General features: G+C 36.5%; 1 protein-coding gene across 6 annotated transcripts in view; it reads right to left on the bottom strand.

The window, feature by feature from the left end:
- Kmt2e (lysine methyltransferase 2E) overlaps positions 1-25,373 on the bottom strand; it is a 73,965-nt gene that overhangs the window by 18,923 nt on the left and 29,669 nt on the right. For all 6 annotated transcript variants that reach the window (XM_031380104.1, XM_031380101.1, XM_031380102.1 and 3 more), the window contains 10 exons: positions 24,074-24,303; positions 21,385-21,465; positions 13,978-14,036; positions 12,343-12,515; positions 9,164-9,202; positions 7,245-7,475; positions 7,013-7,143; positions 4,672-4,789; positions 3,092-3,201; positions 407-671 (listed from right to left, as the gene is read on the bottom strand). In XM_031380104.1, the coding sequence (XP_031235964.1) occupies positions 407-671; positions 3,092-3,201; positions 4,672-4,789; positions 7,013-7,143; positions 7,245-7,475; positions 9,164-9,202; positions 12,343-12,515; positions 13,978-14,036; positions 21,385-21,465; positions 24,074-24,303 (1,437 nt within the window). The remainder of the gene's footprint in view (positions 1-406; positions 672-3,091; positions 3,202-4,671; positions 4,790-7,012; positions 7,144-7,244; positions 7,476-9,163; positions 9,203-12,342; positions 12,516-13,977; positions 14,037-21,384; positions 21,466-24,073; positions 24,304-25,373) is intronic.

Here is a 25,373-nt window from a genome sequence, read left to right as displayed (position 1 = left end):
TTAAGATGGCTAGACACAAGACAGCAGCACACACCTTTAATCATGCACTCTGGAGGCAGATGTAGACAGTCTGAATTCAGGGCTAGCCTGGTCAGTAATAGTGTCTCACTGAGTGGCTTGGAACTCCCTGTCTCAAATCAACTACAAAATCCACCTAGAATGTTGTTAAATGACCTAGTCTTAGGAAAATGTTCAATTTCTGTAAAGATCTGTCAGTGTGACTGCTTCCTAATACTTTGGCCTAGAGTGTAGGAAGGCATGGCTAGCACACGCCTACATATGTTAGCCCGTTGGAACCCCTGCACTGGAAAAAAAATTAAACTGTTAAAGAATCGTAAACTTATAAAGGGTTTAAATGCAACAGTTCCCTCTCTCAAATGATTCCATGAGAAGCAGATGTTGGTACCTGGTTGTTCGACACTGACAGCCTCAATGGAGAAAGCTTTCTCTGTTTTGTTTCTGGACTCCTTATTTTGTTGTTTGTTCCTTCACAGTCCAAAGTAATATTCTGATTTTGTATATCTTTTTCTTTTGAAATATCTTTCTCTTTTTTTCCTTTTTTTCTTCTGGTCTCATAACCACTATTGATGTTTTCTGCGGATTCCGAGCTGCGCTTTAGAACAGGGCACTCCGGATTTTCCTTGAGGCATGCACAGTCCACCTTGTATTTACTGAAATGATAACCAGGTAAATATTAATATGTAAAACAAGACTGTGATATTCATAATCTCTTTTAGGCTGTAACACCATAAAATTCATAAGCCTTAACACCTTACTAATTTGAATTTCTGGTATCACAAAAATAGATGTTTTCTCATAAAAACAAAGTATTAGATACTGTTTTTGTTATTCCATTGTTTTATGCTACTGGGGATTGAACCCAAAGACCAGCACTTCAGATATGCTCGGCAAGTGTTCTCCTGAGTTGTGGTACCCACCCTTGAGAGGCTGAGTTTTTGAACACAGTCTTTTAAAGTAAAATGATTCTATGGCTTATGCAAGACAACATATTAAGGTAAAACCTCATCCTTGCTGAGTCTGAAAGTGTTATGTTGACTATAAATTTGACTTCAATTAAAAAATGCTAGCTATGATAAATACCAGATCTTACCTAGTTCACATTACATATCAAGAATGGTTTTAATAACCAGTTCTCCCTAAAATAGACCTTGAAGAAAACTTAATTATGAGTCTTCTCTCCTTTAAACGGGGGTCTGAAAAACTATACTATTCCTCATCTTCTCGTTAACTATTAGTATTCTCAATTTTACAGATGATCTTAAAGTTCACATGATTCTAAAGGCTTCCTTTTAGGATTACACTTAATTGCAAATATAATTATGTATTAATAATCAAGTGACCAAGCAAGTTACTTAACAAGTTGAAGTTTCCCACAGCAGTTCCTCCATGCTAGGAACTGCTGTATAAACAGATTACATATTTTAACACCCAGAAGGTTGTCGGTCTTGAGCTAAGGAATTATAGAGGGATGCAGAAACTGGTATAATGTTACATCATGAGTAATTAGGCCAGATATCAAGCCGTACAGGTCAGTAAGTCTATATTATGAACTTCTATGAGATAACAATGTCCTAAGGCATGAGCAAAAACCATTATGTTAAGTCTCCCCTTTCTGAAGCATTTAAAAAGCAGGAGAGGATAAGGCAGTAGGTAAGCATTTTAAAAAAGAGGCACCATATGTTAAACATCCATGTTTTTACTAATACATATTCAAGAGAAAAGGCCTGAGTCAGCTGGAGAGCTTCCTAAGTAGTTACAGATCACGTCCTGCTGCTGTAAGGAGCATGAGTTTGCATCCCTACAGAAGGGGCCCTTACAACACTGCTCCACCTCTATGTGACGTAACGTCTCTGGCAGCTGCAGGAACCAGTACACATGTGTCATACATGCACATTAACATATATATATAAATAAAAAGGAAAGGCCAAGTTGATATGACAAATCTGACTTAATCATAGAGATGTATATTGAACGTAAAAGGACTGTACTCTAACTGAAATGATAATATGCACTTAAAAGCTTAATTTTAGAAATAATGTCTGTCACATGAAATGTATAGTATGTAAGAGAGATGGCTCAGAGGTTGAGAGCACTTGTTCTTTCAGATGACCCAAATTTAGTTTCCAGCACCCATAGTTGGATGGCTCCCAACCCAGCTCTAGCTGCAACATCCTCTTCTGGCCTCTAGCATCCATACACATGTGGTATACTGCCCTACACACATAAAAAAAAAAAAAAAAAAAAAAAAAAAAAAAAAAAAAAAAAAAAAAAAAAAAAAAAAAAAAAAAAAAAAAAACCTCAAAGATAAAAAATAAAATATTGGAGGGAATTCATTAAAATGTTTATAACCCAAAAGACTACAAAATACATAAGGAATTCAAGGAGAGTAAAAGTATACAGTATACATCTGTAATTTCATCATTCAGGAAGCAGAGGCTGAAAGGATATCACAGGGAGTTGAGGCTAGCCTAAATCCTCCTCTTTACCCTCAAAAAAAGAGAATTACAGGCCTGTACTATCATGCCTGACTTTCTTTCTCAGGCCTAGGGATCATACCTAGGGCTCTATAAACACCAGACAAGCACTCTAAACACTGAGCTACATCTACTTTATTTCATAATTTGGAAAATAAGTACATGGTTACTTGTGTCATTTGTATTTCATATTATAGTCTGAAAAATACAGGCTTTTTTTAAGTGTAGGATCTCCAACAAACCATTTCTATTATATTGCAAAGGAAAGGTGGTGCACTATCTTCTGTTATTAAGAAAAAAGATTATATATTAATAATCAAGGGACGTAGCAAGTTATTTATTTAACAAGTTGAAGTAAATAACTTGAAAGAGAAGAAAGGAAGGGGAAAAAATCCTCACAAAATAAAGCTACTAACTAGAAGGTGTGAACACTCACGGGAAGTTTGTAAATAAGGGACAGAGTGGGGATTTCATAACAGCACACTTAACCCAGGGACTTTTAATGTCTCCTGATAAAGTCATAACTGTGTCTAAGTTATTATGAAGACAGTAAACTACTTTGAAACAACATGAGCCATTTACAGATTGGAACTTACCAATTCCCATAGTCAAAATCAAAGGCAATGGTAATTTCAGTCCCTTTTGGAATACTCTGTATAGAATAAATGTAGAGGTGTATGGTCCCCTCTTCAATTTCATGCCTTACCTGTTAAATAGGAAGAATAATTTTACATTTCTATAAACTACTTAGAACAACTTTATTTTGCAATTAAAAAAATTATTCATGGGCTAGTGAGATGGCTCAGTGGGTAAGAGCACTGACTGCTCTTAGAGTCTTGAGTTCAAATCCTAGCAATCACACGGTGGCTCACAACCACGTGTAATGAGGTGATGCCCTCTTCTGGTGTGTCCGAAGACAGCTACAGTGTACTTAGGTATAATAATAAATCTTTAAAGAAAAGAAAAAGACAATTATTCATTACTGTTGTTATGGTTTGTTTTTGGGACAGTGTCTCACTATGTAGCCCTGGCTGGCCTAGAACTCTTAGAGACCCACCTACCCCTGCCTTCTGAGTGTTGGGATTAAAGGCTGTAGATTATACCATGACTGACTTAAAAAATATTCCTAAAACCATTTTATAAACATGATATGGAAAAGTACCATTCATCACAAGAGTTACGAACAGGTAGTTATCACCTAAAAAGTCTTCAAAGGTCCACTGCCAACAGTTTATCCCCATAGCCTACCTCTACCCTTCGCAATAGAACCAACAATGCATTCTCCTCTGAGCGGACATCGTGTTTCAAACAGGAGGTTCTTTCACATATATAAATAAATATATACCATCCTGAGTACTAATTGTACACTTAAGAATACTTTCCTGCTGAGCAGTGGTGGTGCACGCCTTTAATCCCAGCACTTGGGAGGCAGAGGCAGGTGGACTTCTGAGTTCGAGGCCAGCCTGGTCTACACAGTGAGTTACAGGACAGCCAGGGCTACACAGAGAAACCCTGTCTTGAAAAGCCAAAAAAGAAAAAAAAACAAAAAACTTTCCTTTGACACGGTTTTACTTTCATATCCCATGATACTCTTTTAGATTGGCACTACTAATTTAAACAGAAAAGTAATGCACATTAAGCTGGTGATGTAGTTTAGTGGTAAAATACTTGCCTAACGTGTGTGAGGTCCTAGTTTGGTCTCCAGTACCATCCTCCCTCCCCACACACTAAATAAATGTAAAAATAAAAAATAATATATCTGCCTTAGCTTTTATCTATTATCACAGAAGTTCATAAAATAACAGATCTGACCTATAAACAGAGCTTCCAGTATCAACAGAAATTCAATATTCCCTCTTACAAGCAACATCACAGATTCATAGGTATAGAAAAAAAAGACGAGGTCTCATTTTGTAGCAGTGGCTGGCCTAAAACTTGTTTGTTGTACAGATCAGGTCAGCTGTGAACTCTGAGTTCTGTCTGTGTCTGCCACACAAGAGATAAAAAGAAGTGAGTGCATAACTACACACAGCTTATGGATAGTAAATTTAAGATTAAAGATTGTCACCTAAATATTAACAGAAATACTGGGAAAAATGAAATACATCAGTAGTTAAAGGCAAGAAGACTTTTGGACACTCTGCTCCTGTCACCCCTGAGATGTCAATAAGCTTACCTCTGCATTTGGTGTACAAGAACGCCTGATGAATCGAGCCTCATTCCCAAAAGTCCTCGCATCAACACACATTTCTAGCCCATGGAACTTAGAGTAGAATAAAACAAAAGGGTATGGCCTACAAACAGAATATTACAAGACTTTAGTGTAATAGGACTAGAAAAGATAATTTTGCTGTAGAGTGCTTGCCTTGAAGGGACACAGTCCTCAATTCAGTCCCCAGTGTCACAAGCAAATACAATGAAAACTTTTACGTTATTCTTTTAGAGGCAAGTAAGTAAAAACACAACAGATTACGAAATTTCTAAGACATAGTAATAAAGCAAGCATTTGAATATGGACAATCTGACCCTAGAATATAATACTTTAAACAAATAAGACTTGGGCTGGTGAGACAGCTCAGCAGGTAAGAGCACCGACTGCTCTTCGGAATTCCTGAGTTCAAATCCCAGCAACCACATGGTGGCTCATAACCACCTGTAATGAGATCTGATGCCCTCTTCTGGTGTGTCTTAAGACAGCTACAGTGTACTTATGTATAATAATAAATAAATCTTGGAGCCAACTGGAGCAAGCGGAGGTCCAAAATTCAACAACCAGATGAAGGCTCACAACTATTTCTAAAGCTACAATGTACTCATATACATAAAATAAATAAATAAATCATTAAAAAAAAAAAACCCAAAAAACAAAAGGCTTGTGTCTACCTCAGTTTTTCAATCTTTATTTTTTTTTAATGTGTATTGGTATTTTGCCTATATATGTCTACATACTATCTTTGTGCCTGGAACCCAGAGAATTCAGAGGAAGATCATGGATTTCCTGGAACTGGAGTTCCAGATAGTTGTAGCTACCACCATGTGGGTACTGAGGATCAAATACATGTCCTTTAGAAGAGCAGCTGGTGCTCTTAACTGCTGAGCTATCTCTCTAGCTCCCTGTAGGCAGAGATTAAAAAAAAAAACATTCCTTTTACATGCATTTGAAGTCCCATTTCCTGGTGTGTTTAAAATTGATTTATACTAGATTTCAAATAAAATATGCTATATAAGAGGCATAGATCTTATGTATCTTTTGTGGCTTAAAGTAAATACTCAAATTATAAACTAAGAATGTGTTAATAATATTATTATATTCAACAGCACAGACTTTTATTTCCCTAAAGATAGCAAGATATTTCTATATCTCTGAGAAGAATGTCGATCACAAGATCAAATCAATTCTCCATAAGAATACCACACTTCAAAAGAAGCCTCTAAAACCTTCCCAACATCAACAAGGCGTAGTTAAAAGTGGTGGTGGCAGCACAGGTACATAGCTGACCCTGTCTAATGAAGGGGAGTTTCAGTTTTAGCCACCAAATTCTTTTCAGGAGGCAACTTACGTAGTGGGAGGGAGGCAAGGTTCTTAAAAATCTTAGAGAATGGGGGCTGGTAAGATGGCTCAGCGGGTAAGAGCACTGACTGCTTTTCCGAAGGTCCTAAGTTCAAATCCCAGCAACCACATGGTGGCTCATAACCACCAATGAGATCTGAAGTCAGCTACAGTGTACTTATGTATAATAATAAATAAATCTTTAAAAAAAAAAAAAACTTAGAGAATGGAAATTCCTGACCGGCACTCTATATAGCTAAGCTACCTTGCTTTTACTTGTTCAATGTGGCTTACTTTAGAATTCAGCAATATAGAAACAAGCAAGAGGCTATGAAATAGATCTTTACACATTGTCACACTACAGAAGTTATCATTAGCAGGTTAGCTAAACTATACTTTAAAATGCTGAAAGGATCATGGTGGGTGAGGGGAGGGAATCCCACAAGGCATCTTGGCCCAGGAAAACTTCAGTGATAGACCAGGAAGATGGCTCAGCAGGCAAAACACTTGCCATGCAAATGTAAGGCCCTCGTATGAGTTAGAATCCTTATAATCTACAAAGATATACAGCAGGACATGGTGGAATTCTAGTGCTGCTTATATAGTTGTAGGGGCAGCCAGGCCCTGGAGGATTGGAGGCCAGCTAGCTTGGGTGAACAAAGATGGTCAGTCAGTCGGTCAGTCTCAACAAGATAGAAGGTGAGGACTGACAGCTGAGGTTGCCCTCTGACCTCCACATAGATGTCATGGAATAAACATGCCCACAGAAACATAGACATCCTGTATGTGTGTGCATGCATCCTTTTGTTGGGGTGGGTGACTCATCTCTGTAAATGCAGCACTCAGGAGGCCAAAGCAGTAAGAACGAAAAGTTCCAGGCCACCCTGGGTTATAAAAGGAAAACATCTTTAAATAAGCCCCAAACTTTTAACTCTCAAAAACCAACATGAAAAAAAAATGAATATACCTTTTAAAGAAATATCCATTTGCTTCAAACTGTTCTCTCAGCATAAACTTCCCTCTATATTCAATGATAAGTGCATCAGGAGGCAAGTCTTTGGCAGATTTCAGAATTTTTTTATTCTTCTGTATATGGCTCTAGAATTAGTAAACGTGGAAGTTAAATCAGTTATTCAGTGTAACTTAAGATACACATAATACAGAGGCAGTTCTGTAAGGTTCTGACAAGTGATACACACCTCTACAGGAGGTTTGAAGAGTGAACTGTTGGTACTCAATTCTGATTTATTCATGTCTTTGCTGTCATTCCCACTACCGAGTCTTTGAGCTAGTCTTTGTGCCTCTCTCTGAACTCCTTCGCTATACTGGTTATTATTTGCTTCTTCATAACGATCCATCCATGCTTTGATTTTTGTCTCCCACACAAAATTTGAACCATCAGATGAAGGATCAATATCTGGTGCTGAACCCTAAAATCATAGGAAAATAGGATTACTATTTAAGTACAGGCTTGCATGCGCGCGCACGAGCACGCGCGTGTACACACACACAAATTTATATAAAAGAATATAAAGCTATAGTGATTGCCTATCTAAGCTGATCAAATTAAAAGATCATAAATGAGCCTGTTAAAATCCTATGCTACCACACCAGGAAATTAAGTTGGAGTGACATTGAAATGGAAAAACTCTTAAGTGTCACTTTCATGATGGTAGCCAATTTAAGGACATCAAGTTAAACACTTAAAATTTGGATCAATCTCAGCTAGTGTCCAAAACAAAACAAAGACAACAACAACAACAAAACAACCAGCATGTGAAATTTCTGATTCTACAGACTACGAATATCTACTTCAGAGCAAAAAACTTGTTCATTTTTAACTTCAATAAATCTGTATGTACTTCTAAAACACTGAGCCATCTCTCCATTTGTAAACCAAGTCTGTCTGGTAGGACAGGCCTGCAAACTCCAGCTATTAAGGATGCTGCTGAGATAAGACGATCAAGTTCAAGGTACAGTGAAGTCAAGGTCAGCCCTGGGCAATACAGTGAGACCCTGGCCCAAAACCAGTAAGTGAGAAGAGTGAGTGTGCAGCTCAGTGGTCAGTGTTTACTAGCACTCGCAAAGACTGAGGTTCAGTGTCCAGTACTGGGGAAAAATGGGCTTGGGGGTGAACCCGAACAGTACATTACTAAAATGTACCATAAGAATATAACCTTTATCAGTTATTTTCTACAATGAACAATACACTGCAATAAGATAATCAACTATATTAGATGGAAAAATGTCAATTGATATTTTATTCTTTATTGGGATGGAGCTCATCGGTAGAATGTTTACTTGGTATGTAAAAGGCCTCAACTCAAATGACCAGCAGAAAAAGTATTAGAATATGTTGGATGGATATCATATATATATATATTTCATTATCAGTTACTTGACAAAGAAAAGATTTATATTATATATATATTTACATATTATATATATATAATATAAATTTAATACAGCTCTTTTATAGCTTTTTAGTCTTATAAACTTCATCTAACAATTACTGGAGTTGTAATGCTTTCAAGCTAAAAGGATGGTTATTTAAGGCTGACAAAATTTCCATATCGCAGTTACATTTTTATGTAATAAGGTAACTGTTTCTAAGTAAAACCAATGTGTATGGGGAAGTAGGGATGAAGCTGCTTTTGGTGGGCATTTAAGCATCCAAAACCGTGAGGAGATGTGCTAACTCACTCCAGGTCCGCATGACTAGTCTGAGGTTAGGGTGGTTTTACAGTCCTCTGTTCAGTTCGACTAACTCAGAATTCCAACTGTACAATTTTCAATGTGCCTCTAGGTTAATGTATAGCATATTAATACATTTTAGTAGTATCAGAAACATGCAATACAGTGACAAATGGAATTCCAAATATTCCTATTGTAATATTTACATTTATGTATCTCCCTCTTTTTGTTAATGTTGTAACAATATCAATAAACTGTCAAAAGTGGATTTATTAATCCATTTAGAACTTTAAGGGTCTACTTCTTTTAGAAGCAATGAATTACCAAACAACACAGCATGTAGAGACTAGTGTAAACAAGCAGCTACCACAAAGCTCCTGATTTAGCACTAGTTACTAGTAATGCCTTAATTTAATATATTTACCTTAACCCTTGACGATTTCCTAGATCCTTCACGAAAGGCCTAAAATAAGTATGGAACTGAGTTAGTTTTTTTTTTCTACTTGGATATAAATAGCAAGAACCAACTATTCATTAAAGCATTCTGCTGAAGTGAAATAACCTGGTAATAACAATAAAGCTAGAACAAGGGAAAAAATGAAATGAATAGTTACACCGAAAGTCTACTACAAATATAATTTTAACCACTTAGAACAATAAAATACGTATACAATAGTACTAAGATAAAAATTTCCAAATATTCTGTGATAAATATTATAATCACCAAATTGCAGGTATTAATTATATAGGTGAAATGAATTGCTATGCTACAAGAGTGTGGGGACTTGGACTAAATTTGAAATACCAAAAAGATTAAAGATATACTAAGATTTTTTTCAACAGAAAACTCAATAGAGCTATTGAGAATAAGTTTGATTACCAAAGACTAAATATGGTTACACATTTCAGAGCCTAAGTATTGTCTATGCTGCTGAGTCAGACAGGCACGTTCCCCCTGTCCCCCCCGCACAAAAAAAATCAAGGAAGATAAGACAAGTTTGGTGTAGAAGGAGACACAAAGGAAAATGCTGTTTGACTCAAATAGTGGCAGAGCCTCTAATCTCAGGATTAAGGCAGAGGCAGGCGGTTCTTGAATTCCAGGCCAGCCAACACCACACAATAAAATTCCGTCTCAAAAACAAAACAAAAAGTGAGGATTTGAAATACATGGGATGTCCCAAGATCTTTTCATTAGGTTACTTAACTACTAGGTTTAAATTCCAACATGATATGGTTTGTTGGGGAATCCTTCTCTGTTGACCCTTTGGAAAAGGGAAACGGTACAAGTTGAGCATCACTTATCCAAAATACTTGAGCCTAGAAGTCTTATATACTGTTTTTCTTTTCTTTCTTTCTTTTTTTTTTTTCTTTTGTTGGTTTTTTTTTGGGGGGTGGGGTGGGGGGCAGGGTTTCTCTTTGTAGCCCTGGCTGTCTCTGGAACTCACTCTGTAGACCAGGCTGTCCTCGAACTCAGAAATCCGCCTGCCTCTGCCTCTCAAGTGCTGGGATTAAAGGCACGTGCCACCACTGCCCGACTCATACTGTTTTTCTATTGACAGATTTTAGATGAAACTGTAATTTGAAAATCATAATTCAAAATCCAGAATGCTCTAATTTCTAAAACTTTCTAACAACTATTTCCTATTTTCAATAGGGGGACACTCAAAACTAACCTGTGCTGTCATTAAACCCTTCCTTGTAAGGCAGTCACAGTGAATGCCTTTTATGTGTGTCACTATTAATACTCCATATCAAATCTGAATTACTAAAATGCTAACAATACCTTATTTGGATTTTATTAATATTCTAAAACAGTCATCTCTTCAAAATTTTATGATGAATTCAATTTATTTTCAACAACTTAATAAGAATAGGCTGAGTACAAAGTAAAACTATATTCTTTTGCTATATATTTTTATTGGCTATTACCCCCATATTAAAAACTAACACACAGTGAGGAGTTTTATGTCCAGTTCTTGGATTTTCTTAACTCTATAATTGCTGTTAAGTACTGATGACAATGTCTGGGGAAGTACTATTTATAATATACAGCAATATTCTAAGATAAATGATACAATCAAGACTCAGGTTTATTCATTTTGAATACTCACTTGTCATTTCATCCAAAGAAAACACATAATTTATGCTTTATTAAACCAAACTGTGTAAAATAAATATGCCAGGATCAGGATCAGATTTCTAAACTTTTATACAATAGCAAAGCTATAGTCTCACAAAACACAGTACCCAAAAGACTCAGTTATGTACCCTATCATTGAATTACTATCCTGTAAATGAAGGTCAGATACTACAGAACAGGAAAAGCCATGTTGTCTCTTTGTGAACACCACAGAGGTGAGCAGAGCGCGGTGAGACGGGGCTGAGCAATGAGATAGCAGGCTTGAGACCACTGCCAGGCTCATTTGTATTTGCTGGAGACAAGCAACAGTCCTGTCAGCTCAGTGTACAAGAAAACAAGATGCAAACTACAATGTAGTAGAGATGTGGCTACAAACTGTTGGTAGTGTAGGAACAGCCAATTGAACCAGCAGTGGTGGCGCACGCCTTTAATCCCAGCACTTGGGAGGCAGAAGCAGGAGGATTTCTGAGTTCGAGGCCAGCCTGGTCTACAAAGTGAGTTCCAGGGCAGCCAGGGTCTATAGAGAGAAACCCTGTCCCAAAAAACCAAAACCAAAACCAAAACCAAAAAAAAAAAAAAAAGAAAAGAAACAGGTGACTGTCTAGACTGGGTAAATATACTTCCATTCTTCAGTAACAATAGACTCAATATGAAATGTCTTTTTTACCTATGTGAGAAATATTTTCCCACTAATTAACAGAGTTCTTTTGTCCTTATGGTCTGATTACAGAGTATACATACATAGGCTTATGAGATCTGGTCTAAGGCACACATCTATGCTACACATGGCATAGTTATTGATCCTGCCTAAAACCCTACAGATTATGTTCCTGTAGGCAACTATAACCTAATGATGTTTGCATGACAGTAATAATATTGTATGTTTCTATATCAAAACATAGAAAAATACTTGATAAGATGTCTTCACTTTATAATCTGATAGAACTATGACTTCACTTGCCATCATTGGGAATTTGTTATTAACAAATTAATGAAACATTATTCTATAAACTGTTGTCTGCCATTAATTAGATCTTTGGGATCCTATATCAAATAAAATCTAAAAGAAAAATAAGAAATTCAGTAACTAGGAAGCCTTTATTAAAAATGAGTATTATTCAAAGTTACCAACAGTTCTAAGTCGCCGTTATAGGGCTTCCTTACCTAGTAAGTTACTAAGTATAAGGCTGTTCTTTCTGTTCTCAGTCTGCTCTGCTAAGCATTTAGTGTCTGTCATTCATCTGTCAGAACAGTGATTCCAAAGCAATGAGCAATGTCCATGCCAGTCTTTAAATGCATTGCAATATTTAAATAAGATTGCCTAACATTTTAAAATACAAACATGCTATATCTTTCCATACATTAGCTGCAATCCATGGTCTCCCTGCAGTCATGTCCTGCCTGTAACTCAGCTTCCTATCAGCTCTCATCTACTCATCTGAAATAAAAAGGCGAAAACGTACTTTTTTACATTTTGAAAAGTTTTGTTCCTTCTCCCCACTTTTTTTCCTTCTTTTGTCAGTAACCTTGGGAACTCTGGAAGCAGTTAAAGTGATTGAAGTTGGAGTATGCTGAAATGCAGTATATAATTCCACAGGAACTTCATCGCCACTTTCAGTTGCACTGGTATCACCATCTTTAATGAAAAACAAAGTCAGAGCACTTTAATACTTATATTTCAAGCAGGAGAAGAAAGCAACCTCCACCTGACAAAGGATTACTTCCTTGTTCTTAAAAAATAAATTCATTTTCTCACTTCAGTCATTCACAGGAAAGATACACTGAAATTCAAACTAAATGCTTTTCTCACATACACATAAATCATAAAGGATGTCTGATGACACACTCGTGGTTCTGGGGAAACAGGCAGTAGTACACATGACTAATGGAACTCAAATTTTCTAGGGTCATACCTATAAAAATTATATATTCACTTAAAAGTTGAGTCTGTCATTCCAAAACACAAAAGGAAACTTATGCACCATTGTTTAATCAAAGGGACTTTTCACAACTACAAACAAAACCATTGGAAACAAAGAACACTATCCACCAAAGAGCAGGGCTGAATAAAACAATGGTTATTCACAACTGGTTGTACAGGTCCTAACCTGAAATTAAAAGGTGGCCAGCTGGGGCACAGTGGCATCTGCTTTTAACCCAAGCACTTGGGAAGCAAAAGGATTGCACATGCTAGTACACCCTTAATCCCAGCACTCGGAGGCAGAGGCAGTAGGATCTTTGACTTCAGGGCTACCCTGGTCTACAGAGCAGAGTTCCAGAACAGCCAGAACTACCAAAAAAAAAAAAGTCTCAAAAAACAAAACAAAACAAAACAAAAACAACAAAAAACCTAACCCCCACTACCCTGCCAGAGAGAGAAAGACAGTAAGAGAGATTATAAATATCAGATATTATAAGACAAGCCCACAATGTGCACTACATAACTAAGTCCTATCAGACCAGCCTAGGCAAGGGAGCTCAGGCCAACATGAGCTCCTAGAAGACCGTATCTAAAAAAGCAAAAACAAATTTAAAAAAATCCTAAACATAAAAATTGCAGCATATACAAAATTTAAAAAACGGTATCCTAAAAATTAAAACAATACTATCTTTCATGTTAAGTTAATGGATCATTATTCCAACCAACATACTTTACTTCTTTAAAGATTACCTAAATGTGAATACAAAAAGTGATTTAAGCTTTTTTACTTTGTTCTTGCTATTATGTTTCTTAAAATATGAACATGCATACTGTATAATCAAAGTTCTATCCCTGAGATTATAATGAAGATATACAGTCAAAATGCATTAACAAGGTATTAGAAGCTGGAGTTCGATTCCCAGCACACATATGGGGCTCATAACTATAACTTCAGTTCTGGGGCATCCAATGCACCTTTTTCTGGTTTCTGTGGGCACCAGGCAGACATGCTATACAGACATACATGCAGGCAAATCACTCATGCACACACAAAAATTTTCTTTTAATTTTTTAAAATTAAAAAAATCAGGTGTTTTTATATCATATTAAAAATATTCAGACCACTGACTTTCTAAATCACAGAAATTTTAATTTAGAACAGGTCTTTTCTACATACCTGACATATTTTCTCTTTTCCGGCGTTGCAGTAGCACTGCCCTCTCTTTATCCAAACTCCTATATTAAAACATTAACAAGTTACTTATCAAACTTCCATAAGCTTAGATATGAAGATGATTTACATGTGATGAATTCATAATCTTTGTTTCTAGTAAATAAATTTAAATTATATGCAGCATCCTTTGCCTGATAGATTATATGTGATTACACACACACACACACACACACACATTGGAACAGTAAATACCAATTAAGTTAATCCATTTCTTTCTATTAAGAAAATGTTTACCTAAGAAGTAAGGACATTTTTCAAACTTGAATTTATAGCAAAAAAAATCTTAAAATAAATCCACAGTAGCAACTATAATTAAAAAACACAAATTGTTTTAAGTAAATGTATGATAGTAAGTTAGTATGCCTTAAATTGTTTCCATTTATTTATACTGTTTATTCTTAGAAATGGTCTCACTAAGTACCTCAAATTGCTTCAAACTCTGACTCACCTGCTCTGTTCTGGGATTACAGTTGTAAGCCACCACACGCATTTCCACTCTTAGTAAATAAGTACTTACTTATTTTTTAAGGGTGAATTCTAATTGAGAGATCTGCCTGCCTCTGCCTCCTGAAATTAAAAGATGTACTAGCATGTGCGCTCTTGCTTCCCAAGTGCTGGTATTAAAAGCGGGTGCCATTATGTCATAGCTTGCCACATTTTTTTTTATTTTGAATTAAGATCAGTATAATCAGTTTTAAATAACTCCTTCTAAATAATGACTTCCACTCTTAATAAGGACTGTCATGTATGGTGGGAGGCAGAGCTAGGAGGATCTCTGAGTTTGAGGCCAGCCTGATCTACCTAAGTTCCAGACCAGCCAAGCCATATAGTGAGACCATATCTCAAGGAGGGGAAGGGAAGAAAGGGATGGGAAGAAAGAAAGAAAGCAAGACATTAACAAAGGAAGGGAAGAAGACAGTAAAAGAAGAAAAGAATGAAAGAAGAAATTTTCTACTGTTTAGAGAAATCAAATACACTAGATTATCCTTATGGGAATTAGAGTGGGGCTCTAGACTACAGTGTTTATAAAGTCAGCAAAAGATGTGCATTAAATAAGCACTAGGACCCGTGGCTAGGCTATCAGCATAGGCTGGCAGTAAGGCACTCTCAGCTGACTACCCTTTTAACTCACGGCTTAAGTTACTTTTAACTAATTCTGCTGGAATTCATCAACAGACACTGCTCCACCACAATCTCCTTGTCAAGATAGACAAGGTTGAACACAGGTATAATCCCAGCCCTTGGAACTGCAGCAGAAAGATTCTGAGTTCCAAGTAGGCTTGGGCTATGTAAGGAATTCAGGGCTGACCTGTATATGCTGCTGATACCCTGCCTCAGAAAAACAAAGAATAATTAGGTAAAACTGTCTATCACAAGACTAACAGTTACCATAAATAACGTCAAAAACTTTATCCATGATAAGAAATTTCAAGTAAAACCATGGTGAAGTTAATATTTAAGTTAGTATTTAAGTACTAACTAAATTGACTAACTCTAAGTCTGTCAATTCTCTATTGAGAGGATTGAGAAAAAAAGACGTGCTTACCCACTGTTGACTGCATTCAGACCTACACCACTCATTCTGGAGGGGGATTTAGCAATATAGGGCAAACTTTTAGATGAACATTACCATAAAAGACTAGAAACAAATGGTCACCAAAAATGACTAGAAGAATAAATCATGGTGTATAAAAAAGTCCTTGGGGGCTGGAGAAATAGCTCAGCAGTTAAGAGCACTGACTGCTCTTCTGAAGGTCCTGAGTTCAAATCCCAGCAACCACATGGTGGCTCACAACCACCCGTAATGAGATCTGATGCCCTCTGGTGTGTCTGAAGGCAGCTACAGTGTATTTAATTTTAATAATAAATAAATCTTGGGGCTGGAGCAAGCAGGCCCAAAGCAGGGTTCCTGAGTTCAATTCCCAGCAACCACATGAAGGCTCACAACCATCTGTACAGCTACTCATATGAGTATACTCATATACATAAAATAAATAATAAATAAATAAGTTCTTGAAGAGAGAAATTAATCTCCATCCTACTATGAAGTAGTGCTCTTCAGCATGTTTAAGATTAGAACGGAAATGTGGCAAGTACTCAATATCTAATATTTCTGTTTCCCTAAGTACAAAGAGAAACTACACAGGCCTGTGTCCGTATGTAAAAAAAGAAGCAATGGAAGGAAAACTCAAGTCTGAAAGGGTATGCAGTAGAAAGAATAAGGCAGAGTTTACATCTACTTGAATACTCCTTGTTATATATTTGACTTTAGTATGATGATTATTTCTTTTTTTAATTTATTTTATTTTAAGATTTATTTATTATTATAGACAAGTACACTGTAGCTTCAGATCTCATGGGTGGTTGTGAGTCATCATGTGGTTGCTGGGATTTGAACTCAGGACGTCTGGAGGAGCAGTTGGTGCTCTTACCCGCTAAGCCATCTCACCAGCCTGACAATGATTTCTTACAATGAGCTGTGTAATTGCAAAAGTTAAATTTTTAAAAAGCAATTCTTAACATTAACAACTAACTGGAACCATGGTAATATTTTATCTCTATAATTCTAGTACTTGTGTGGCAGAAACAGCCACGCCTATAAACGACTCTCAAGAACTCAACATGATCTATGGATTGAGAATCCATAGCTCTCCAATAATCTATTGGATTATTCACATATTCTTAGTGCAAATACAAAACAGCATTAACCATTTCACAGAACAGTTTTTCTTCCTTCCTAGCTCCCTTCTTTCTTTCATTTATTTATCATTCATTCATTCGTTCATTCTGTCCTGGGAACCCAGGGCACTGTACATACTAAATAAGCATTCTACCCACACTCAGTCCTTATAATTTCTTCTATTTTTTAAAAAATCTTTGTTGTTTTAAAAAGTATCTCGCCACATAACTCTTCAAACTCACAGAGATCCATCTGTCTCTACTTCCCAAATGTTGGGATTAAAGACAAACCCCAACACAAAACATTCTAGAGTTGCACTAAACATGCAACATTCACACAATTGAGTTACACATGTTTTGGTATGGAAAAAATTTTTAAGTTTGCACTAAAGTTTCCCCAAAGAGGAAGCAACACAAATGTACTCCCGTGGTAGTTTGTCAATATACCATGCTACATACCACAAAATATACCAGCAATGAAAAAGAATGTAATGAAACATGAAGCAAATTAAATGGCTTTCAGGGAATTACAATGAGTGCAAAAGCACATAGGGGCCATATACTGTATGACTCTTATCCTTGAAGTATCAAAATATCAAACGAAGCATCACTTAGTGCATGCTCAAAGTTAAGAATGAGAGGGACAAAGGCAAGATGAAGAGTCCTTGCAATGATGGACTATATTATTTGGTGATATACAAATGTGAACATCTAATGATAATATTTGGGGGTTTTTTTGTTTTTGTTTTTTGAGACAGGGTTTCTCTGTGTAGCTCTGGCTGTCCTGGAACTCACTATGTATGTAGACCAGGCTGGCCTTGAACTCAGAAATCCACCTGCCTCTGCCTTCCAAGTGCTGGGATTAAAGGCATGGGCCACCACCACCTGGCTTAATAATAATATTTGTATAAACAGTTTCATAAGGTGTTCTTACTATGAAAAAGTAGGTAAGGTTACACAAGTTATCTGAGTTATTTTATGTAAATCTGCAATTAATTTAAAAAGTTCAACTTAGAAATACAAAATAAGACTAATAGTGCAGCACCTGGGTGGTGGTGGCGCACGCCTTTAATCCCAGCACTTAGGAGGCAGAGGCAGGTGGATTTCTGAGTTCGAGGCCAGCCTGGTCTACATACAAAGTGAGTTCCAGGATAGCCAGGGCTACACAGAGAAACCCTGTCTCAAAAAACAAAAAAACAAAAACAACAACAACAAAAAAGGACTAATAGTCACAAATGAAACTATTAATCTAAGCAAGCTGAGTATGTTTTTAGTTGGTATCATAATTACATAGTGACATTCTTTTCAAGGGACTTTAAATACAATAAATTGATTTTTCCCAACATAACATTTTATTGATTATTTGGGAATACAAAGCAACCTAATTACACAAGCTTTCCATACCTCCCAGGTTTACCTTCTCACCCTTGTGTCCTCCCCACAAAAGAGAAAAAAAATACAAACCAAAGCTGTTCTGCCCACTGGAACATCATCTGACTCCCAGTGGCCAGCCCTTAAAGAAACTGAGTTCTTCCCTACCCCACTGTCACCACATGCGAAGTGTGAAGAGCCACACATAAGCATCTTTATCACAAATTTTAAGTGCTTTATTGGCTTCCTGTCTAGACGGTTTCCCCTTTTCTTGGTGGATGGAGAGAGGCTGTTACAGAAGCCCTCAATTTCTCTCATTTTCAATTTTGAGTTTGCAGTCATCAATATACCACTGCAAAGGAAGCTTCCCTGCCTCTAACAGCCAACAGCAGCAAGGATCATGGCCTTCTACATGATTTCTGGAAGAAGCATGGACCATGGTCATCCTCAAAGCCTCTGCGGTCCCTAGAGGCGTCACCAACTGTAGCACAGACCACAGACATCGGACAGCAACATGGCCTCCAGCAGAAGCTACATGGCCATCTACATGGCCCATGGACCACAGACACCAACATGGCCTCAGGGAGCAGCACAGGCCACAGACATCAACATGGCCCTGGCAGCACATAAGTTGATATAATATCCCTTGGTGGTTTAGTCTACAAAGGGTAAAAGTTCTAAACTGCTTTGCATAATTATGCTAATATGCTAGTGTAGTAGTTACTATAAATTATTCTATGGATTTAAATGAGCAATTGTGACATTCTAATTAATGATTATTATCTTGTTGAGAACCTGAGTAAAAAGATATATACCCATATGTACTATAAGAATATGCAGATGTAAAACAAAATTTTATGGGCTGGCGAGATGGCTCAGTGGGTAAGAAGAGCACTGCTCTTCCAAAGGTCCTAAGTTCAAATCCCAGCAACCGTATGGTGGCTCACAATCACCAAAATGAGAGCTAATGCTCTCTTCTGCTGTGTCAAAAGACAGCTACAGTGTATTTATGTATAATAATAAATAAATCTTTCAGGGGGAGCGAGCAGGGACTGAGCAACCAGGATTGACCGGAGCGAGCAGAGGTCCAAAATTCAATTCTCAACAACCACATGAAGGCTCATAACCATCTATCTGTACAGCTACAGTGTACTCACATACATAAAATAAATAAGTCTTTAAAAAAATAAAATTTTATATTGTCAATTTGAACTGCAATTATTAAGTATAAATTCATGTGTTTTATATTTTGCTTTTTTTTTTTTGTTTATCAAAACAGCATTTCTCTGTATAGCTGTGGAAATCCTCGAACTGGTGAGATGGCTCAGCAGTTAAGAGCACTGACTGCTCTCCCGAAGGTCCTGAGTTCAAATCCCAGCAATCACATGGTGGCTTACAACCATCTGTAATGGGATCTGATGCTAATGCCCTCTTCTAGTGCATCTGAAGACAGCCACAGTGTACTTACATATAACAATAAATAAATCTTTAAAAAAATGTGTGTGTATGTATGTATATGTATACACATATATGTATATATATAAGCATATATAAGTATTTATGTATATATACACATACAAAGTTGTTGGTAATTACTGAAGCAGGGGCAAAATATGAGTTCTTTCTACTATTTTACTTTAGAAGGTGTGTTTTTGTTAGTTTCAATGTGTACACACATTTATTTGCAAGCACAAAGGTGCATATGAGTGTAGTGGCCAGAAAACGATTTCCCGTATCATCTCCCTTTGAAACTTCCCCATTTGTTTACAACTCACCAGTTAACCTAGACAGACCCGGCCAGTGAGCCCCCGGGATCCTCCTGTTTCTGCCTCCCCTGAGCTGGGTTAAGTCATGTGATAATGTACATCTTTTTAATATATAGATCAAACACTTTACCAAGTAAGCCATTCCTACAGCCTTATTTTAATTGGGTTTTAAATGTCTATAATAAAAAGACTTGTTGATGGTGGTGTTGTTTGAGACAGGGATCTCATGTAGTCTAGGTTGACCTCAAACAAATGTGTGCAGCCATGCTGGACCTTCAACCCAGATCCTTCTTCCTCCATCTCCCAGGAGCACGGTCCTCCCTGCCTGCCTTCATAATAAAGACTTTAAAAACAAAACAGGCAATGGCCCATTAGGTTGGTGCTTACTCTCATTTTTGAGCGTGTCTCAATTAATTATGAAATAAGTTGTCCATTTTCTATACTATACTCCACCATTTTATCTGAATTCATTTGACAGAAAACAAAAGAGTAGGAAACCAAGAGCAGGACAAGATCCCAGGAACATCTGGTTTTTCTGCCCTGTTACAATCTTTTATATTCGCCATGGTAAAGCTGTACTCTCCTCCCTTGAGTTGAGACCACGGAATCCCCTCCAGTTCCTTTCCCTCCTACAACTTTTCTTCATGTGTCCACTTCTGCGTCTGATAAGTCTATTTTTTAGACTTCAGATCACCTGCTCTTGCTCCACATGCACTTCTGTCTCTTGCTTCATTCATATTAATCATATTAACCTTTTTTGAAGGTAGTATGTGAAGAGCTACCCCTCCTATTTCCTGCCATATAATAGAAACTTTGCTGTAACTATAAGCTTTAATATACTGTGGCAAGGATGAGTGGCTTTCTTCTTGTAATTCCTACTGATCTCTCCAAGAAGCAAATTCATATGTGAAAGAAACACTGTACCTTTACTATGTGTTTTTAAAAAATGCATACACACACACACACACACACACACACACACACGCATACATACACGCATACATACCACATACATATATGGGGGAAAGGGGTTTAATCTACATACTACAAAAGACCCACCAAATTCTGCATGTAACTAAGGGGTTATATACAGTAATAATTCATCTTGGGGGGTATAGAAAAACACTGGGAATAAACTCAGCACCTCTCACATGTTAGTCAAACATTCTATCACCCTAAAGGTACATTCCCCAAAGCCCTTTTCTGGAGAACTCAGGCTTAAACTCAGTCAGTGCCTTGGGTATGGATACTATACAAGTACTATACCACATTCCTCCAGGCCATCTTTTTTTTTCCTGCTTTTATTTTTGAGAAAGGGCCTCACTAAGTTACCTTGGCTGGACTTGAACTAACTCTGTTTTACCAAAGCTTGAGCTTTTCAATACGCCTGCTTCAGCAATTCAAATGGCTTGTGTTACAAACCTGCACAATCATATCAAATTCTAATGATGTTGCCAAAAAATGCCAAATGCTTAGAAGATGAAAAAAAATTTCAATGAACTAACTGAAAGTCTTATTGGGTATAGTAACTTACCTGGGCTGACAACGTTCACATAGGTATGTATCAGGAATATGCTGCCTGTCAATCCCCATGCAGTCAATATGTTGCCAAACACTTAAAAAGAAAAAACAAAATATAATAAAAAGTAGAAAGCATTGAAACCATTAACTATGACTTAATATTCTATTGAATTATCATTTAAGGAATACCTACTTCAAGCTTAGTACACTAAATGTGTCCTTAGGTAGAAAAATTTTGAGATGTAAAAATAGGGCAACTACAAAATGCATGAACTAAATTCCTAGAGCAAATGCAATTTAATACACAAAAGGTAAGGGTTTAAAATATTATTAAAAACCTGAAGATGTGCATCCTAAAGCCCTTACATCATAGTCATCCTGACAGCAGTCTGGGAAAGCAGGACGGAATGTGTCCTTGAAACAGTTCAGCATTACCAGCTATGAGAAGATGAGCAAAAGGAGGCAATGTACACAAAGACAACTGTTCCTTTATGGAATCAGGGAAAAGGAGCGATGATGAATTATATCTTCTGTTAACATTTAACAGTTTTGTTGGCATACAGTGTTAAGAGAAAGCTAAGGAAACAAAAAGAATATCAAAGACATTTCATATTTAAAAAGAATAGAACTATAGAATTCCAAACACATCAAAGAATCAAACAGGCATTCCACTGGAAAGGAATTCAATTTAACTATTTTGAATAAAATATATGAACAAGCATGAGGTAAACTTCTTTGTATATTGTTATTGACAAAAGGTCAAGTGCCTGAAATTGAATTTGAAAATTTTTAACTTCAAAATTGAAATCTTAGAAAGAAAAAGGAGGATGGCTCAGCAGTTAAGAGCCCTGGCTGTTCTTCCAGAGGTCCTGAGTTCAATTCCCAGCAACCACATGGTGGCTCATAACCATCTGTAATGGGATCCGATGCCCTCTTCTGGTGTGTCTGAAGATGGCTACAATGTACTCACATACATGAAATAAATCTTTAAAAAAAAGAAAAAAAGAAAAAAGAAAAGAAAAAGGAATAGTATTACCAATTTCTTACACATAATTGTCCACTTTTTAAAAGTTACATTTGTATATTATGAGTGTCTGTGCATGCACATGCCATAGCCAAGCGTAGCGGTCAGAGAACAATTTCTGAAGTTGGTTTTCTATCTCTCCATGTGGGTCCTAGAGGACAAACTCAGCTTGTCAAACTGGGTAGCCACTGAGTCATCCCCAAGTCTTGTATGTCACTTCTAATATAAATGTACTAAACTAAATGGTATTGTTACTCTTTATTTCTCAACTGAGATTCCTCAAGAAGGTTTAAATAACAAATTATGTTAAATTTATGAGGTTATTATGTCATACAGGAAATATAAGCAAACCAGAAAATAAAAGAGCAGTGTTCTAGATGTCAGAAGTCAATACAGTGATTATGGGAAATAGGAACATGGAAAAAATATAAAGAAGCAATGTAAACAAAGGAAGAGAAAGAAAGACTAATCCTTAGAGAACAAAATAGGCTCAATTAAAAAAAATGGAGGGGTGTAGGTAGTTATAAAAAATAAAAATACAACAACAAAAAAGCCCTAATGATATCTGCATGAGTGCCAAATAGTGGTAACCAGTATTACATGCCAATCTGAGTAACTAGATCAAAAGAAAAGAGCACGTTAGATTATGCTTTCAATAAAACTGTTACTATATAGAACTGCATCACACTAAGAGATCTTTTATATAAGTGGCTACAATAAGAATGGATGTCTTCTAATATAAGGCAGAGATATATAATACATCTCCAAAGTAATTTAGTTTTGTAAATTTGCCTCCTCAATAAATTTAGTAGTCATTACTTATAATAAATAAATACAGGTAATAAAAATATATTTCTAAACTTTAAAGGTACTACAACATGTTATTACTAAAATAAAATAATTTACAATCTTCTATTTTAAGAAAACCAAATTTCACATTCTAAATTAATTACCTCCTTATTGACAGAGATAAACTTTTTGAAAAACACACATTTCTATCAATGACACTTAGAGGCTAATCATTTAATCTAATTTATGGAACAATTTACAAACAAAAAACTTAGCTCTGAGTTGCAGTTTAACTCACTTTCAGATATGAATTTATAAAGCCATCAAATCAGATAATGCAGCTATGGCCTAAGGACTAGGACCAGGAAACTCTGTGAAGCCATAAAACTTTCCTGCCTTCTACAATGTGCTCCCCATTCTATGCAGGGAATGCACTTATTAACTTTAAAGCTGAAATCCTATTGTTCCATCTGCATTCTCAAAAAGCCTCTCCTACAGAGAGAGAGAGAGAGAAAGAGAGAGAAAGGGGGGGAGGGAGAGAGAGAGAAAGGGGGAGGGAGAGAACGTGCACATGAGAGAGCCAGAAGAGGATTAGATCTTTAATTAGACTTCCTGGAGCTAGAATTGCACATAGTTTTGAGCTGCCCCATGTGGGTGCTAGGAATTGAACTTGGGTACTTTGCAAGATTAGTTCCTGCTGAGACATCTCTCTAGCTCCAAAATAGCTTCTTTTAAATAAGGGAAAAACAAATTGCATCTGCATAAAGGCATACAACCTACTTAAAAAAGGAATTAATCCCTTCAAAAGTGGCCTAGCTAGCATTTCCAAATTAACAACCAAAGGTTAAAAGCACTTAAGAAGCATGAACTAATGGTGTGAAATACTCACCTGCATTTGTCACAACAGATCATGTATCCGTCATCATGTGTAAAACCACATATGCACCTGGTTACATCAGTACCGTAACTTCCATCTTCAGATGTGCTGATTGTAGTAGCACTGGAAGTTTCATCAAAATTAGGAGTGGTAAATATGCCTACTTCGTTTTTGCTAATGAGACCTGATGGAGGAGGGGATGCTGGAGGTGTTGGAGGAGGACGAGCACCATAATTATGGTCCTAAATAATAGAACAAAAAACAGCACAAAATACACATTTCAATGACATAAATTAGGCAAGTTAAATGAAATTTGAATACTTAATAAATAAAATAAAATCGGTCCATTTCATCCTTAATACTGTTAAAATAATGACATACAACTAATAATTAAATCACAGTGGTAATAAGTTAATGTCACTGTCTAGTAGATGAAAGTCACCTTCACATCACATGACATTTTCCCCTGCCCCACACACAGCAGAAACTACATTTCCAGTCCCGTGTTCACAGTTCCATTTTCAACAAGACAGCAAGTCTATGATGTGAGAATAAGGGTAAAAAACCCAAACTCCCCAGAAACAGAAAAGCTAAAGAACAGCAAAAACTAGGCTAGAGAAATGGTTCAGCAGGCAAAGGTGCTTGCCATAGAGCTTAGCAACCTGAGTTCAATACTTGAACCCATGTGATGGAAAGAGAACGCACTTGACTTCTACACATGAACCATGGTGTATACGCCCAATTCTCCCAGACAAATGGAGTTAAATAGCAAAAATATTACTGTAAAATAAATAATATGGGATTTTACATTTCTGATAATTTTTATTCTCATCTAAATAATCTCTTATAACTGTACTTTCCTAGTAATCACAAATGTATCTACCAGTCCTGTAACTATCTGAATCAAAATATACAAGGACTCTCAATAAGAAATAAATTAAGGAAATAAGTCTTTATCCTTTCAGCTGTAAAACAGGGATGAAAAGTTCCTTTCAAGAGCTTGTTTTAGGGGCTGGCAAGATGGGTCAGCGGTTAAGAGCACTGGCTGCTCTTCCAAAGGTCCTGAGTTCAAATCCCAGCAACCACATGGTGGCTCACAACCATCTGTAATGGGATCCGATGCCCTCTTCTGGGGTGTCTGAAGACAGCTACAGTGTACTCACATACATAAATTAAAGAAATCTTTAAAAAAAAGTTAGTTTTAAAGATTAAATTATATATCTATGTATATATAAAACGTGTATGTGCATATATATGTTAAACGTATATATATGTTAAATGTGTGTGTGTGTGTGTGTATATATATATATAT

The sequence above is a fragment of the Mastomys coucha genome, unplaced genomic scaffold (genome assembly GCF_008632895.1).
Source record: "Mastomys coucha isolate ucsf_1 unplaced genomic scaffold, UCSF_Mcou_1 pScaffold19, whole genome shotgun sequence".
NCBI lineage: Eukaryota > Metazoa > Chordata > Mammalia > Rodentia > Muridae > Mastomys > Mastomys coucha.
This window is presented reverse-complemented; position numbering and strand designations above follow the sequence as displayed.